The sequence below is a fragment of the Myripristis murdjan genome, chromosome 13 (genome assembly GCF_902150065.1).
Source record: "Myripristis murdjan chromosome 13, fMyrMur1.1, whole genome shotgun sequence".
Taxonomy (NCBI): domain Eukaryota; kingdom Metazoa; phylum Chordata; class Actinopteri; order Holocentriformes; family Holocentridae; genus Myripristis; species Myripristis murdjan.
The window spans coordinates 8,029,017-8,048,083 of record NC_043992.1 but is presented as its reverse complement, the minus strand read 5'-3'; the positions used below and the strand labels follow the sequence as shown (position 1 = coordinate 8,048,083).

Genomic DNA, 19,067 nt, shown 5'->3' with positions numbered 1-19,067 from the left:
CAGTGGTTCTTCCAAAAATAGTATCCGCTATCAAATACTATCACAGACTGTTGCCTAACAGAAATCCAAAAGAGCAGGTAGAGCTGAGGTGAGTAGAGTACACACCATGTGATGAAAAAGCTCTGTGTACATGTATTTTAGGCGCTACCAGATGCTGCAGCAGCTGCTGTTCTTCCCTGCATCTTCTTCCCCCTCTGCTTGGAAGTTGTCATAATTCCAACATTTTCCCTCACTTCTAGTGTTGGACCAATTACCTCCAATTAGATTTTAAAGAGTCCTGAACACATTAAAGCACTGGCTGATTAAAGCGGCAACATAATGGTGCTGTTCCGCCATGGAGCGGCGCCATTAGATGCTGCCAGCACAACGAGGCCCTAAATTCTTCTAGACTCTTCTCCTCTGTGGTTCCTCGGTGGTGGAACGAGCTACCAAACTCCATTCAGTCTGCAAAGTCCCACTCAATCTTTAAGAAAAGGCAAAAACCCCAGCTCTTTAGGGAACACCTTCTCACCTACTGGATTGTATAATGCAAAAAACAAAAAAACAAAAAAAACTCTGCCTCTACGCATTCCTCCTTCCTCTATCCATTCCCTCTCTGCTCTGCCTTGTAGCTCCTCTGTCTTTTGGACCAGAACCAGAGCTGTTTTAATTAATAAATTAACTGAAATCTGGCTTTAGCAGCAAGGTTGGCCTAACATTACCAAGACTAACCCTAACCCTTCTAGCTCCTCCAGTCAACATCTGCAACCCAGCCCACCGAGCTCGTCCACTCAGCCTCCCTTTTACTCAGTACAACTGCTTAAATACTACACACTGTTGTAGTTTGGCCAAACTTTAGTAAAGAAGAGAGCTGTTCATCAACTTTTCACATCTGACAGACACCGGCAGAGACCCAGGACACCTTTTTGCTGTGGGCTTCGCTGCAGAGCCTTTCACCTGAGTGAGTCAGTGACTTGTCGCCGGTCGGTTTGCACAGAGGCCAGCTTGGTGCCATGGCAACCATACACATAAAAATGACCGTCACTTCGACCATCCTGGTACATGGATTTGAACGGTAAAGTCTGTTATGTGTATTAGGCATAACCTAACATCAACAAAACCTGAAGCTTCAATCTTGTTTACTAACAATCTGTATGGAAATAAGCTTGCTAATAGTGGAACTCGCGCCAGAGTGAACACACACACACACACACACACACACACACACATACATAATTGACATGTTGGGAAACCTCATTAGCCTACATGCCACCAAATGTGTGAAGCTTCCTTATCTCACACACAAACACACACACAAACACACACACACACACACACACACACACACACACACCCCACACACACACACACACACACACACACACACACACACACACACACGCTAACAGACATGCTTTAATTGCACTGACCTCTATTACTAACAAGAAAGGCAAGAGACTGCAGGGCAAAGAGATTACTTCCACCACAATGTGATGCCATTAAGACACACAATGCGCGCACTAACACAGTGCAGTGTGTGTAGAAACACATGTGCCGTAACATAATGATTCGCAATGAACTGCTGCTGGAGCTTTCTTTATAATATAACTGCTAATATCACTGATATTTATTGATTGTTGTGGAATCACCACCAGTCATCTGTTAATGTGAACTGTTGCTGGTGTAATTAGCCAGACTGGCTGGATGGAGGCACGCTCGCACTGGCTGATGGGGTATTTTCTGTGATAAAGCTAATTTGCCACTCTTCTTCCCTTTGCGATTCATTATACTAGTAATGATATATTACAACTTGGTTTGTTTGTGTTCTGCGCTTATATGCATGTATATAGGCGCAATGACTTGCCTGCACTGTTTTTTGCTCTTTGAAATGACTTGCCCGCTCACTTTTCAAATGTTGTATAGTGTATTATGGAAACAATTGTGATTTTGGGTTTCTAATCTGTTACAGTGTGTCCATATGATTTTATTTCTCTCTAGAAGCTTCTATAAAATCACACTTGCCACCCAGCGGGTCACAAGTCTTGTCATTCATTTTGTCTGGTACGTGTGTTGACAGCAGCTTCCTGTCGGCAGCATGTGCTGCATCATGAATTTCCCAGTTTGTGATCAATAAAGTATACCTATCTATCTATCTATCTATCTATCTATCTATCTATCTATCTATCTATCTATCTATCTATCTATCTATCCATCTATCTATCTATCTATCCGTGATGCTGTGTGGGGTTCAGGGTCAGAAGTGGGTCAAAGTTCAACACTGCCTTTATTATATGTTATAGTCCACAAATTAATCGCATGTCTCACTTTCAAAATCAAGTGTGAGTTTCAAATTCAAATTCATATTCATTCTGTGACTGCTGGTCCCAGGACCATGCCAGTGATTTTCAATGCCTGGCCCATTTACTACTAATTTATCCACATTTTACTTTGCAACAAAGCATTTTGAAAATCACAAAGGCCTAGTAAAGATTTCAAAACATATATCCAAAATCCTTCAGTTTTCAAATTTGAATTTGCCTTAAAGCTATGGCAGAAAAAGAGAGAAGAAAGAAAATCTGATAGTCTCCGTCTTTCTCTTCCCCTGGTAAACTTTCAGATCAGCACAAACCAACAATCCAAACTACCTATTTACTATGTTTTTGGGATGTCACACACACACACACACACACACACACACACACACACATACACACACACAGATTAGAGCAGATCATATTTCTTACCGGTTCGAGTGTTGATGGTGAAGAAGTTCTGTGGGTTTCCGCTGATGATGCGGTAGGTGAGCCTGTCGGCGCCAGCGGACACGGCGTCCGGGTCCTGGGCCTGGATCTGGATCACGGAGACGTCCCGGGGTGAGTTCTCCATCACCACCGGCCGGTACAGCGGCTCGGAGGTGAGCGGGGCATTGTCGTTAACATCCTCCACCTGGATGTACACCTCGATGGCGGCAAACTGGGGCACCACGCCATGGTCACTGGCATACACCGTCAACCAATAGGAATCCTTGGTTTCTCGATCCAACATGTCAGTGGTGTAAATCACTCCTGCAGGAAGGAAGACAGAGAGAGATGAGGAGAGCTGCCGCTGACTGAACGGTTCAATCACAGATCCAGAAAGCCAGAGTATTTTTGAAACACGGCCTCAGGCAAAGCTTAAAGCAAATTCAAACATTTCAGTCCCAGGCCATCGTCAGTGCATGGACGTCACAGCTAACAAAAGGAATGACGTTAAGGATCAACCTATATTGATTTTTCAGGGCTGATACGATACCAGTTAGTAGTAATCCAAGACACATAAACAATATTCAGGACCAAATGCAAAAAAAAACTGCAAATGGAACAACAACAACAACAAAAAAGAAAATTACTGAACATTTTAGGGGAAAATTACAAAAAAAGCACCTGAAATTTTTACATTTTACAAGAAAACTATATTGATTAATATTATATATTTAAAGGTCTGATCAGTAATGCTGAGTAAGATTTCTTGTGTTGCAATGCTTGGGAAAGGCATTTGAACACTCATTCCTCTGATTAGTTCCTCCTCTCTACTTGAAAGTGAGATAATCAGTGAAATCACCTGGTGGAGTTTTTGGCTGGAATGCAAACCTGCAGCCTCTCGGCCCACAATGGCAGATGGTTGCCGACCCCTGATCTAACACCCATCCAGTCCAACTGTTGTGCCATAAAGTTTCCTTTCCTGCTGCCTATAATGCTCAGCTTTTCTTCTTGTCACAGTAATAGAGGTGTTCATTCACTTCTGTGTTTGGCATTGAGCTCATAGTTAGTGCTGCTGTTGGACTGGACTGCATTTGATTGAGAGTTGTTTCCACTATTCTGTCCCCCTCATGTATAATAAATATGAAGGACAAAAAATTAGAAACACCTCTCAGTATAATGTAGTCCAGTATAAGACCTCTGAAAACTACAACCTCAATTAAATTGACACATTCTCCACAATGTCAACACAAACTGAACATTATAAACTATATTAAATTACTTACTCTGCCATAAATTAGAATTTATGGCAGAGCTGTTGACCTGAACTGCATCAGACTGGACAGCTGGAGCTGAGAAAGTGAATACATAGAATCTATTCATTGAGATCAAATAAGTTATTTATTTTTATCTATTTACCATTATAAGTTTTGTTGGTTGTGCTACATGTTTGAATAATTAAATAAACCACCAACCAACCGTTCATATCAAATTAATTGCTGCCAAAACAGGGTAATGGAGACTTACTGAGCGCTGCATGCGGATGCCGTGTGTAATTATGCACCGAGCTACTAATGAAAATATTCAGATAAAAATGGGACTGAACTGTGTTTCCATTCTTACACACAGATGTAGGTTTCTTATAGTTAATATGCTCACAAAGGGAATTTCTTTAAATTTGGTACAAATGTCTGCTTGGACTCAAGGATGACCTGATTCGATTTTGGTGGTGAAAGGTCAAAGGTCAAGGTCACTGTGACCTCACAACATGTGTTTTTGACCATAACTCAAAAATTCATATTCTGATTATGACGTTTCACACAAATGTGTAATAGGTTAAAATGATGAAGTCATGACTTTTATATCCATGTGAAGTCACATGTGAAATAAAGCACATAAGTAGAATTGGTAGAGGTAGAATTCCACATGTGAAACAATCCACATGTGATTTTGGAGCACATGTGTTTTTCATGTTGCTTTTTCACATTTGAAATAATCACATGCAATGGCAGATCACATGTGGAAAAATCAACATGAAAATCACATGCGAACTGAACCACATTTGGGGCTGGAATTCATGCGTTTCTCATTTTGCTTTTTCACATGTGAAATAATTAAATCACGTGTGGTTGCAGATCACATGTTCCAGTGCCACATGTGCTTTATTTCACATGTGGAAATTCTACTTCAGAAGCCGGTCACATGTGAAAATGCTTATTCCACATGACTTTGCATGACCAATTTTCTTTTCATATTTGGAAATTTTCAATCATGCGAAAATCACAAATAACGTGAAAATCTGTAGTTCACATTTGACATTTTCTTTACATATGTGAAAACTGAAAATCACGTAAAAAGCAAATGATATGTGAAAAGTTAGAGTTTAAGTTCACATGAGGCATAATTTTCTTCTCCCATGTGAAAATGTTCACTTGGGAATAGTGCCAGTCACATGTGAAAATGGTAAATTCACACATGAAATTCTAATTTTCACACGTGAAAAGGCGAGATTTTTGTAGAGGTTTAGCCGAACATGTGAACCCATGTGAGGAATTTGACTGTTTTTGTGGATGTAAACTGCAACTTGACTCGCTGGCCGAGGAACACTGTTTATTTCCGGTTTCTGTTTAATGCTTGGTGTTGAGGTGATGAACATCATATTGTATTCAGGCCTGCACACACCCAGACAGCAGGATCCCACTGACGGACTGGATGATACAAGAATGATGTCTGTAATTTTGAAAATGTGCCCACAGCTACTCTCACCCCCTGCTATGAAGTAATATCCTTGAATACACAACGGTTCACTTGCACATCAGCAGGTAAGACACGACTGTGAGACCTTGTTGAATAAGTGGCTGTAAAAGACTACCAAGCAGCTCGGTTACATGTGGAGGAAAATCCTTTCAGCACAAATCTATGACAAAACTCCCCAAAAAGACAGATGATCCCACGCTCAGAAATCTAGTCTTTCCATGTCAGTAATTATTTTGCACAGCGGGGTGTCTCGTTTTAGAATACTCTATTCTCTTTTGAGAGTTTCTGGTTACACCTAATTATTATAGCACACTCACAGCCGCTGCATGTCTGCTGTCACTCAACACAATACTTACCTTTCCACTAATAAAACCTCATACGTCCTGCACAGGGCCCTGTCCTAAGCACTGCTAAACTACTTTATTCCTTTAATCTAAACACACATACAGGTAATTTCCAATCCAATGGGACTGTCTGAAACAGCAGAGTGCCTTGTAAAATGCTGTGAAGCCTGAAGGAGGCCTGAAGAGAGTGAACGCTATCAAGGCTGCAGCCAATCTGCTCCACACGTGATCCAGTCCCATATCGCCACACAATGAAGGGTTTAGTCGAAACTGCTGTGACCTTTGAACCTGTGTGTGTGTGTGTGTGTGTGTGTGTGTGTGTGTGTGCGTGTGTTGGATTTTCACTCTCGATTGTCTTTTCAGTTGTTCATCAATCGGGAGGCGGTGAAATGGCGACACTTTGTCAGATTCCCTACATTTATACGACGTGCAGCCTGGAACACAAATAGGATTCCTATTTGCGGTAGCATGCATTATGTTACAATATTTCATCTTAGTGTTGTAATTACATGCATTGGAGGACTGGGGCATCAACTCGCCAAAATCAATAAGGTTCATTCTCTGGGGAGCACAGATTCACTCGGCAAAATGCACCGCAACTTCTCAAGTGAAATGTTTGGTAGGAGAGTGCCACTAAAAGTAACGGTTTGTGAAGTCACCACAGTTGACAAGGTGCACGCTCTGGGTAGCATGAATGTGCTTACCAAAATTTCCTGACAACCAATATACAGGGTGTCCCCAAAGTCTCTTTACAATTTAAAAAAATTTATTACAAAAGCAACTGATGAGACATGTTAATCAGACTTGTTCTATGTACTCAGTGGTTATCAGAGTTTTTAATCACATTGCATTTGTGCATTTCAGGTACCCTGTTGATGTAGGAAATAGGTTCTGTTAAATAAACCTCTAAAAAATGGCTACTCCTCAAGAAAAGGCACAGTGTTTATCATGGTTTATTGAAACAAAATCAGACACGCAGACTCAGCAAAACTACGTTACTAAGTTATGTTAAAGATATCGTGTATGGAACAAAGATTCGGGACATCAATGACGTGAAGCAAAAAATCACTGAGGCCATTGCCACCATTGATGAGGCTATGCTACAGCGAACATGGCAAGAAATCGAGTACCATCTTGATGTGCTTTGTGCAAATAATGTTCCTCATATAGAGGTGTATTAAATGAGGCAAAAAAAAAAAAACTTCAATATCTACTCCTCATTTTGTAATAACTTCCACAGATTTGTGGATAGACAGATTTGTTAAATTGTAAAGAGACTTTATGGACACCCTGTACTTCAAAATATCAGTTTGACATTGTGGCCTCATGGTGGCACTGCAGGAAAGGTAATGTGGTAACACCAAAACCGCCATACAGCATGATCTTCAGGGAATGATGCGCTCAGACCAAGAGGAGTCTCGCTTTGGGGAGCATGAAGGAAATCTTGTAATTAGATTTTGGCCCACCAGACACTGGGTGCTGTCAGGCTGAATCACTGTGTTATATTTGTTATAGTAATCTGCAGTAGAGAGAGTTAAAATGGACATTTAGTTATATGAAAATCTTGCCAATTATTACTTTAAGTCACGCCTGGCTCCTTCCCCTTGGCCTTTTGCACATGATCTGTTTTTATGCTTCATTTTCTTGGTGCAGCATTGGAGTCTTCCTCACTTTGTTTTCAGCAGGTTACATGTGATGATGACCGTGATGGTGACTTGTTAAATGGCCCTGGACTGCAACTTCGCCTAAACAACCGAAACCTAACCGTAAACCGTTGGGAAAACATGAAGCAGGGAGGAAATGATGGTGCACTTGAATCATTAACACTACCTTTATCTCTCACTGCAACCATTAACCAGCCACACACACACACACATACACACACACACACACAGGTACAGCATGTCACTGTTTTTTTTTTTTTTTTTTACCTGTGGGACTACTGAGTGTTCAAGGTTAGCTGTAATTAATTCAGATTTGCCCTGTGCTTGTTCTCTCTCTTTCTATTCATTCGTCTCTGCTCCCGGCCCCTCGGCTGCACTACAATTAATAGCTATGCACTATGCTAGAACATTGCTTTTAATAGCCCGCGTTGCTGCTTACAAGCCTGCTTTCCAATTAAGAGCCTGGAATTAACTACAAATGTCACAGGAGTGCTAGACAGACATATAGTGGAGAGCAGTGGAGAAAACAGCGGAGAGCAGACAGAAAAGACGGCGCGTCGACGTCGCCATGTGATCGACTTTCACACAGTAAAAAGCAGAGATGAGGCAGACCTGCTGGTTCTACAAATAGATGAAAACTGAGCGTTTACCGCGCAGTTTATAACAAATAACTGAGCTGTGTCATTCGGTTCATAAAGCACAGGCAGAACCTCCATCCTAAATGAAGTGAAGGTCACAGCCGGGATGGGCTCAGGTGACCAGGCTCGGCTTGTCTTGAGTGATCTTCCAGGAATTCCCTGGAAAAGAAATCAGCGCTTCCAAGGCCGGCTGTGATGTCGGCAGCCAACAGCCAATTAACGGAGGAAGAAGAGAAGAAGCAGTGAAATCGCCTTAAAGATCTGCAACGTCCAGCGAGAGCGCCGGTGGCCTTCAGCTTCATGTCACGGTTCCAGTTTTTCTTGAGTGCAAAGCCACGTTTCCTGAAGTCGTCCTGCAGTGCCCCACACCTCTGAACACAGACGCAAAACTGCACACTCATCTACACAAAACGTCACACTTCCATGTCCAAAACAAAGTCTCCACTCAAAACCGTGTCATGTCGCACAACGTCCATCATTTCCATATTTTCTTCTTGTATTTTTAAGTTTTTACATTTTTTTGTAATTCTTTCAATATTTCTGTATTTATTTATCTATCTATTTATTTTATGGTAATTTTTACTTATTTATTTCTTGCCAGTTCTCAGGTCATTTCTTGCGAATTTGCTCATCCTCCTTTATTGTCACGAGAAATCTGATATCGATCCAGCATCACTGATCTGATGTTTAAATATAGAATTTTAATAATTACAGATGACGTTTTGTCATGTTCAAAAATATTTTTGGTAACTTTTGGGGAGGGGGGAGGCAGCAAATTTTCTGGTAATTTATTTTAATAATGTTCCAATAATTTAATTTTTTTTTTAAACTAATGTTCCAGTATTTTTTTCTGTTTTGCTGATCACCTTTTTTCCGATATTTTGGAAAAAAATCAAGAGAATTTGTTTTCAAAGCTTCCCATTTTAGCTGTGATGGTGCCGTCCTCCTCAGCTGAAGTCAGGCACGCTGTTTCTTCCCGTTTGGCCCGAGGGCTGCTGGGAATCTGGGGAGCTGAATTTCAATAAACCAGGACGAGAGTGTTGGGCTTAATTGGGAATTAGGTGATTAATTAGGGCTATGATTAGCATTTCAAGCAATCCAAAAGAGTGGAAGGCCTTTGTAATTTACCACTCGCATCTATCTTTCCAAAGTTTGTTTGCCTTCTAAAGCTGGAGGCAAATGCATGCAATTTGTAATATTGCTGCATGTAAATACACAAAACATGCACGCACACACACACGGCCACACACACACACATTATATGTGATCATCAGTCATCATCAAGTCCAAATGAATGTTACAGCTTCATTATTCCTTCACAACACACACACACACACACACACACGAGCTGAGAATTTTTATATATATCGATGACTGAGAATGTGGAAAATCAACAATTTTTTAACTAAATTTAAGGCCATTTTTAAATAATCTGGTAAATTTCTGGTGTGTATGTGTACTAATTTTTACATATTTTTCTCTAAATTTTCTAGTAATATTCTTTTTTTTTTGGATAATTTTCTACAGTAATGTTTCTGCTATTTTTTAACCTCCTTTCGCCATTTTTTTTTTTTTTTTTGCCAAGGTTTCAAAGGGTTAATTCCATTTTGCAGTTTTTATCGTATCGTATCTTATTTTATCTTCTCTCCTCTTGACTATCCTTTTTCTGAGACACAAACTGGGCAAAGCAAACGCCACATCACCATGTTTTGTTCTTCTCCCCTCTCTTCCTGTCAGCTACTTTTCACTAAATAATCTTCTTTTCTTTGGTGCTTCTACTTTGTTGTCATTGTTTGCTGTTCTTGAAGCCTCAGCTGGGCCTTTTTTTCACACCGCAGAACTTTTTTATTGAACCCGCCGTCGTGTCTGGCGGACTACCACAAGGTCTATCTGCATCAGACCACATTTTTTTTTTTTTACATTTCAAAGCAGTGGCTCCTACAAAAAAAAAAAAAAAAGCCCACTATCATCCTGCTGGTCCTGTCAATACAGAGGAGAGGATTTGTCCAAGTGAAGCGCCACAAAGCACACTGCACTTGGCGGACAAGGTCAAACCCAACCTGTTTTTTTTACGTGACAAATTTCAGCCCCACTACACTATTTTCCTGTCAGCAAAAAGAGCAATTTCCAGTAGAAACGAGGGACAGGGTAGAGAGAAAGACTGAGCGGATAAGTGGAAAAAAACTGAAAAGCCGGGACAGCAGAGCGAGGTGGAGTCAAGAGGTTGGATGTAGGACTTTGGCTGCTAAACTCTGGAGAGAAGTGGTGAAATCCACCGCCTGGACAACAAGACACAAACACAAAGACACACACAGACAATGCACACCACAGAGAAAGAGAAAGAGAGAGAGAGAGAGAGAGAGAGGGATGATCCTACTGCAAACACACCTGCATACATGCACAAACTGATGGAAGCACAACTGCACAGAAAAAAGAAAGAATGCAAACACAGAACAGAAAATCACATGAATAGAGAGAAATACTGAGCGGCAACTTCACACAGAAGGCGTGACCGGCCGAAGTGAGCAGGATTTATTCAGACGAGTTCTCACGCAACCACTGCAGCTCAGTTACATGAATTGTGGGGGAAACATACTTTGTTGCAGATTACGTTTGTTTGTAAGATATCCAATTCAGCCTCAATCCCAGGTTGTCAAATACTGCAGCCTGGTGACAGCGCTTTGGGGTCTGATGCTGACGCCAAAGGCAGCCTTCAGCATCAGGATGAGACACATCGGGCTTTCTCGCTTTTATCACATCTCAATGTCACTTGGTTAGGATTAGGCAACAAAACTACCTGGTGAAGGCTAGGAAAAGTTAGGTTTAGAAATAAAAACACTTGGTTAAGGTTAGGGAAATGACCTTAACCAAGTGGTTTAAGCATAAAAACACTTGGCTATGGTTAGGCAAAGGTTATGGTTAGGCAGCAAAACCACTTGGTTAATCAAAGTCAATTTGAAGAGAAACAGTGTGTGGTGTAAATGATCTAAAGGCATGGTTGGGACTCTGTGCCTATGACTGTATGGTAGGACGTCATGTTGGTTACAGTCCCTGAGCTTGTTTATGGTTACTGGAGGAAACAGAGATAAAAGTAGAGCAGGTGGAGCAAAATCCATCTTTGAACATTTTTAGAGAGACAGGAAAATCTTCAATCGGCATCCGACAGACTGACACAAAGCCTCGTCCAAAAAACGGACAAAAAAAGACCAGGCAAGTCAAAGAGATTGGAGAAGTGGTCCGGACAATAAGACAGGACTCAAGTAGAGCGCCGTTTTGTACTCTGCAGCAGTAAACACAGTCTCGACCGGGGTGTCAGACACCTCCGTTACTCATGTCTGCTGCTAAACTACCAGCCGACACCGCAATGAAACCCCGGATCCAACGTGGTGAGGCGGCCCGCAGCATCAGTGCCGCACATCGAAGGAGCCAATCAGCAGCACATCAATATACCCATTGACACCTGAGAAAATTCACTTGATTTCTGTCAAAAACTATGAGACAATCACCATAAAATTACCACAAAAAAGAAAAAAAAAAAACAAGCAGCAAGTTTTACTTTTTTTTACAGGAAGCTTAGGAAATTGCTTCTATTGTTCTAACAATAGTATTAGTGGTATTTTTTGGGTAATTTTCTTGTAATTCTCTCTTGTAACATCCAGGGATGTTTTACCAATTCCTGTTCATTGTTTTTGCCATTTCTTTTGTTTCTTTGTTTCTTTTTTTCTTCCTTTGTCTCTTAACCAAATTAATTCTGATCATCTCCTTGCTTGAAATGTTCTTCAAATGTGAATTGTAAACAAACAAACACAAAAAAAGATGCAGTACGGACGAGGTGGGACAGTGGGTGACCTGTAACCGGACTCTAACAATGTGTAGGTGGAATAAAGCGCAGAGGACACAGAGGCCAAGTTCCTGCTGCACAGTCACTCTCTAATAAAGCAGAAATACCCCAAAATAATCCTAAAAATCTGTCTTTTCTAATACTTCTAATATTTGATTGTGTTATCTTCTTCATAGCAGGAGCAGGAGCACTGACCCTCACCCACCCAGTAAATTCAGTTTCCTGGAGTAAAGTGAGGTAAAGTGGTCGAGGTGGAGGAGGAGGAGGGGCGGCCATGTTGCCTATTGAGTAGACTATTAGTGAAAATGAGCAGCAGAAAGACTTTATCAGGCTGTTGTTAAGCTGGCCTCTCCAAGGGTCATAATGAGTTCCAAGCCGGTCCTTCAGCTACGAGCGGGGATTAGCACCTGAGACCCTGCAGGTAAAACCCTCATTAACCAGCTAGCATGATCGCGATAAGGCGCTGTGCTGCAGCCGTGGGAATCCAAGGCCTGGAGGATCAGACGTAGCATGAGCGCTAAAGCAGTGTGAGAGCGCAGCAGGCGAGTGAAGGTAAAGGTTGGCTCCTGAATAACGGAGGAGATTCCTGCACTGGACTGTTTCACGTTGCCGCAGAGAAGCACGGTGGCAAAGGAAGTCTTTGAACGGTGGATGCACACACTTTGACAGCCACTTAGACTTTTACAGTGGGCGTTTTTTGGGTGCCTTCTGGTTGAAGGATCGGCAGTGCAAGGTGGTTCACCCTCGCCGAGTCGGGAGCGTGCTGCTGCCTCAAGTGGAGGAGCTCAAGGATCTCGTGGTTTTGTTCACGAGGCAGCAGGTATGCAGTCGCTGTACCGGACCGTCGTGGTGAAGCTGAGCTGAGCCACAAGGTGAGGCTCTCAATTCACCGTCGATCTTTGTTCCAACCTTCACCACGAGCTCTGGGAGGTGACCGAAAGAACGAGATTGCAGATATGAGCAGGTGAAATGAGTTTCCTCCGCCTCCTCCGGGCTCCACCGCCGCCATAGCTGCTCTCACACCGTTTCAACACAAGAGCTACAACACACACACACACTGCACTGCAACACATCACACTGACCTGTGTGTGTGTGTGTGTGCGCATGTGTTTTTTTACTCATTTGCTGCTAATTGTTGGGTCATTTCTTGCTATTTTCCCCATCGTCTTTTCTCTGACATTTTTGGAAGAACTCAAGTGAAGCTGTTCAGGCTTCAAAGGGTTAAATGCCTCTGAAAGGTGTTTTGTATTTTTTTTTCCTTCTGATTTTCATTAAAGTTTTTGCTGAACGTGCGATTCAAGGGTCTGGAACCAGCCTATGGAGGACCTACAAATATGATGCATGTATGTTTTTTTTTTTTTTTTTTAATGTTTCTTCATGTGTATCCAGCTAAAAGGCAATTTCTCAACTACGCAACTATGCTCCTTTGCACGTGTGTGTGAATGCATGTGTGTGTGCTATATGTATGTGCCAATGTTTTAATGAGGCTATAAATTTCAGACATCTGCCATTTCTGCACACACAGTGCCTCACACACACACACACACGCGTGCGCACACAGTTCTCATTCCATCGTTCTTTGAGGCCTGTTGTTTACATGATTTATGGATTTATGAAAAGTCTGTCCTGTCCAATTAAGTAGAAAGGAGAACATGAGCAGTAATAAACCACGCCATTAAAGACTGTCTGATGTGCTGAGACACACAGCAGCACACACCAGAGGCCAGCACACAAATTAACACACCCGCATTAAACATTCATACAGCTCTACGTATTGATTTTAACCCTTTGCCCACAAGAACATTTGCATTTTTTTAAATTTTACCCTCTCAAAAAAATTCAGTTTAGTTCTTTGTATTTTCAGTTATTTTATTTTATTTTAATTATTATCATTATTTTATTTATTTATTTATTTATTTTACAAATAATTTGCTTGTGCTATTTCCTCCCATTTTTTGTGGTAACTGAATTTAACATGTTTCGTAAGACCTACCCTTATGTGACCATGAGACTACAGTGCTACACAAAGGTGCATCTACTATGTAATAATAATAATAGCCGTTATTATTATTATTATTAGTTCCTTATTACTGTAGCACTTAAAAAAAAATAATTACAAAGCCCTTCACAAAAATACACACAATATAACACAATATAATTGGATAAAATAGCATACTAGTACCTTGCTAGTGTGTTTGTAGGCAGTTGCTATGGTATTCTGGGTGGTTGCTATGGAGTTGCCAGGCAGTTGCCATAGTGTTTCTGACTATTGCCAGGATGTTGCTAGGTGATTGCTATGGTGATGCTAGGTGGTTGCTAGGGTGTCGCTAAGTGGTTGCTATGGTGTTGCTAGGTGTTTTCTAGGGTGTTGCTAGGCGGCTGCTATGGTGTTGTGGGTGGTTGCTTTAAGGAATTGCTAGGCGGTTGCTGTGGTCTTCCTGATGGTTTCTAAGGTGTTGCTAGGCGGTTGCTATGGTATCTAGGGGTGTTGATATGCGGTTGCTGTGGTGTTCTGGGTGGTTGCTAAACCTTTAAGAAATCTTTTGTGGATTCTTCAAAGGGCTACAGAGATTATTTGTCTGATTTAATGAGATTTTTTTGGAGGGGGGGGGGCATGTCTGCATTATTCGACAGGTGCAGTGGACAGAGACAGTGAAGGCCAGGGTGCAAGGTCGCGGGGGGATTAGGGGGTGAGGGGGAGTTCTTGGGCCGGGACTGAACCGACGCTGCCGTGACAACAGGCCGGCTCTGATGGCACACTGTACGCGCTCTACCAGTTGATCCACCGTGGCATCCCATTTAATGAGAAATTTTAGCAGTTTACACCATTACACATTCACATGCATGGGCGCACACACACACACACACTAATTTGACACCCTCAAGGCTGCAGTCCTATCTACATCTTTATAGAGAAGATGGGAAGAGGGAATAGGGGGATTGGGGGAAGGGGATAAGAAGAAAATGGGGGAAAAAAGAGGAAGAGCAGAAGGAGGAAGGAGGGGGAAGAGGAGGCAGAAGTCATAAGTCTTCTTTCAGATTTACAATTCCCTTCTCTCCTCTGGCCACGTGCCTCCACATATCTCACACACACACCCACACACTCCGAGTCTTTAGGCAGAATACATTACATCCATCTCTCCCTCTCTCTATTATCTCTTTATTACGCGCCTCACAGTTCTTTCTTTTCCTTGTTTCTCCTTCTCTCTCCTCTCTTTGTCTGCGTTTATTCTCTACCCATTCCCTACCTGCTCTCCATCGCTCTTTTTCACTGCATCCCATCCCATCCTACACACCCATGACACACACACACACACATGCACACACACTCATCTTCTTAGATCATCTCCGCCCTTTCTCTTTACACTCTATCCATCTCTATCTTCTTCTCCTTCACTTGACCTCAGTTCCTGCTTTCTGAATATAAATGGCCTAAGAGCTGGTTGGCGGCCGCAATATTAATCACCCATCGCCATGGTGACAGGCATATGATTTGTGCGGGGTGGTTAACAGATTAATAGAATTTATATTAGAGGAAGCTTGTGGGTCCTCAAAAAGGGCTTTGAAAACTGAGTTAAATCACCTACTTTCTTTCAAAATACATGAAAAAGGTGATGACCAAATTAGCAGAGAATGACCTTAGAATGATCAAGAAATTAGAAAAGTTACAATGACATTACAATTGCTAATTTTCCAGTTCTGCCCTACAAATTCTCTATACATGCATACATAGGAAACACCTCTCACTATAACTACTACAACCTCAATAATAAACTGGAATTAAATGTACACATTCTCCACAATGTCAACACAAACTGAACATTATAAACTTTGTTAAAAGAGCTGCTGACCTGAACTGCATCAGACTGGACAGGTGGAGCTGAGAAAGTGGACATAAAGTGGACAGTGTATATATACATTTGGAGTCCTTGATTCAATTTAAAATGATAAGCCATCAAATCCATGTTTTTCTCGGTTTGGGTGCCACCTTTTGGGTATTCCGGTGGTACTTTTTATTTGTATGGTCATTTTCCGGCCGTTTTCTAGTTATTTTCCTGTAATTTCTTCATAATTTCCTGCTATCATATATATTTTTCATTTGCTCATCACCGATTCCCCTTGTTTTTGGACTAACTCAAGTGAATAAGCTGAAAAGGTTCATTTTAAAAATGCACTGATGCTCAAAAAATGCTGCATGGCATCTAGAAAAGCCCAGAATTGTGTGGAACTGCGGGAGAAACGGAGGACGGATGTTGGGTGGCTTCTCCTCTGACACACGACTGTAATCTGACGTTAAACCTGCAGCGGAGGTTCGGAGGTTTAATTGAAACCTTCTTTGACTTTAGGACTAAAATTCATCTTTTAAATCTTGAGTAAGACAAATCTGGGAAGAGGAGGAGGTGAATTGGAGTTATTCCAGCTAAAGAGGACATTTTAGGCTTAATCTCAGTCTGGGAAAATGTCCTCAGAAGTTTCTGGAGAGACGGGGATGCTGGGCGCTGACTGGCTGGGAAAACGTCACTGTAATGAGTTTATGGTGCCGATGAAAAGGCAGGGACACTGGGCTGTGATTGGTCGCGGTTACATCCCGACAACGGCTTTCTGATCCCACTGGGAAGGAGGGGACTGGGCTGTGATTGGCTGGGAACATGTCAACCGTAACAAGTGGCATGCTGGGAGACAATAAGTCAGTCTAGTCTGCTACTTATGGTTTGGCCGAGAGTGTGTGAGTGTTATTTCCACGTTTTTGAATACACCATGTGTGTTAGTGTGTCATAGAGCACACACAACAACACTTGTGCGCACAGTCGTGTCCCTCTCGGTCCCAGCATGCATTTTTCCGGCTTTTCGTTCTTCACTGGTCATGTGGGCGTAACGTCCCGCTCGGTCCCTTTTATGACTGTCAATCAGCCCGGGAGGGGGGCATCAGCAACGCTCTCTGCATTCGGTCGGGGGGTGGGGGTGTCTGGAAAAACAAGCTTCCTATTATAAAACGCTCCTCAGTTCAGAACGGATGACATGACGAAGAGGCTTGCTCGCCGAAGCTTAAAAATCTAATTAAACATCTTCCTCACATAAATATGGCAATGACTTTGCATTACGAGGTGACATGGATGCTTCAACCAAAAATGCAGACTTCAAAATCGAGGGATTTTGATTAAATGCTGTGAAATCTTCAGCACTCCCACATGATTTGCAAAATGGCTTGTTTCAATATAAAAATTACTAGTATGGTCCTGTAAGGCCACTACAGACAGTGGCAAAACCACCCACTCTCAAACTCTCCTTTCTCTCCTCTTAAACCCTGTAAAGCCTGAACTATGAAAGAATTGGCAGAAAATTCCATTTTTTTTTTAAATTGAACCCTTTATTTAGTCCTATAACAATATATATATATATATATATATATATATATAAAAATATATATATATATATATATATATATATATATATATATATATATATATATATGTTATTTACACGACCTTTCTAGTGTATGATATATGGTACTTGAAGTGCCAATGGTATGATCCAGGGTGAACAGGAGAAGTGTCCAAAGTTATACAACAGTATTTTGGTCAAGTATTGATTAAACTGAAAGTGAAAAACGGAATTGAAAATGTGTATCATATATGATATAAATGGCTTTATAGGGTTGACTTGTTTCTTCAAAGATGGCGAGGAAATTCACGACGCGCCGCCTAACGTTCATTAACCGCTCATAAAAAGTGTTGCTTAAGTGTGGGTTTGATCAGACAGATGAGAAACTGTGCTGCAAAACTGCAAAACAACGCCATGAAGCCGAGCGAGCGGCACCACCCGCAGCTTCAAGCGTGGAAAAGGTGCCGTCAGAATGTTCCTCCACGTCCCACTTCCTCTGCATGGCCAAATTTTATTGCCAGTCTTCGTATGCAGCACAGTAGCATCAGACGGAGCAGAGTGTCTCAGTGCAAAAACGCATTATAACCAGTGGCCTGTTCTGGTATTGTTTCCAGATGAATATTTTACATGCCAACAAATGAGATTCCTAATAAGACATTAACATCTGCTTCTGCTGTAGCGTTTGGAGAATTAAACCAGTGTTGTTTTGCATCGTTTCGAATCATATCCTACTGATCTGTTGGCTGCTTCAAATCTCTTCAAATGCATCATATTGTTGATCGTGTATCAATATGCATACTGAACCGCAAGGCAGTCCGCTCAAGACGCTGCTGGTGTGAATGTAGGTCGCCAGAAACCCACAAATGTGACCATTAACACTGCATGTGTGTTTCTGCCTTTAGGTTCCTCCACCGCCTCCCTCTTTTACCTCCATGTGTGTCTAATGACCTCCTGTCCTGGGCTTGTTTGCTCCATATTTGCTTGCTGGCAGGCCCAGACAGCCGCTTCATATGCCTGCTCCGTGACTCGAGAAAACACTCCAAGGTGAGCCTGATTAACACACCCCCACAGAGCGGGCTTGTTCCTCATCTGGTACTGTGTACGTGTGTGAGTGAGTGTGTGTGTGTGTGTGTGTGAGTGTGTTAGACTGAGGCAGAAATAGACGGGACAGACACTGTGTCTGAGAGACCTGGAAGCAGTGTTGATGTGGACAAAGTCAAGCTCCACAAATTTCGGGGGAAAATGTTGTTAAGAGTGCGAGACGGGAGCGGCGATCTGAAGGCGACAGAATGAAAGAGAAGAACGTGGCTGATAATGTGTGTGTGTGTGTGTGTGTGTGTGTCATAGTGACAGACATAGCGAGAAACAAAGAGAGGGACTGGGTTTAAGGGGGATGTGGTGGTGAAATGAGCCTTTGTCCTTCATCTGATCCCTCTGCTTAAGAGCTCAATAATAGCACTAAAAATGCAGCTGCCTATGTGTGTGTGTGTGTGTGTGTGTGTGTGTGTTTGCGTGGGTTCAAGGGGTGAAAGTTAACATCTACTCATGTTGCTGTAACTGAGTGGCGTTTCTGTGTATTTTTAAAAGTCGGTAATTTTACTTTTATTTAAGTGCGTTTTGGCCTAAGTAGTGTAATGTAGCTGCATTTTAAATGAGATCCACTACAGACTGGAAGTGCTGCAGACTCTCTATAAGCATCAGAAGCCGAGATGAAAAGAGTAACA

The 19,067-nt window shown here is 42.0% G+C and overlaps 1 protein-coding gene across 2 annotated transcripts in view; it reads right to left on the bottom strand.

Moving 5' to 3' along the window:
• Positions 1–19,067, bottom strand: part of fat3a (FAT atypical cadherin 3a) — a 143,306-nt gene that overhangs the window by 96,676 nt on the left and 27,563 nt on the right. For both annotated transcript variants that reach the window (XM_030066257.1, XM_030066256.1), the window contains exon 2: positions 2,724–3,044. In XM_030066257.1, coding sequence (XP_029922117.1) covers positions 2,724–3,044 — 321 coding nt within the window. The remainder of the gene's footprint in view (positions 1–2,723; positions 3,045–19,067) is intronic.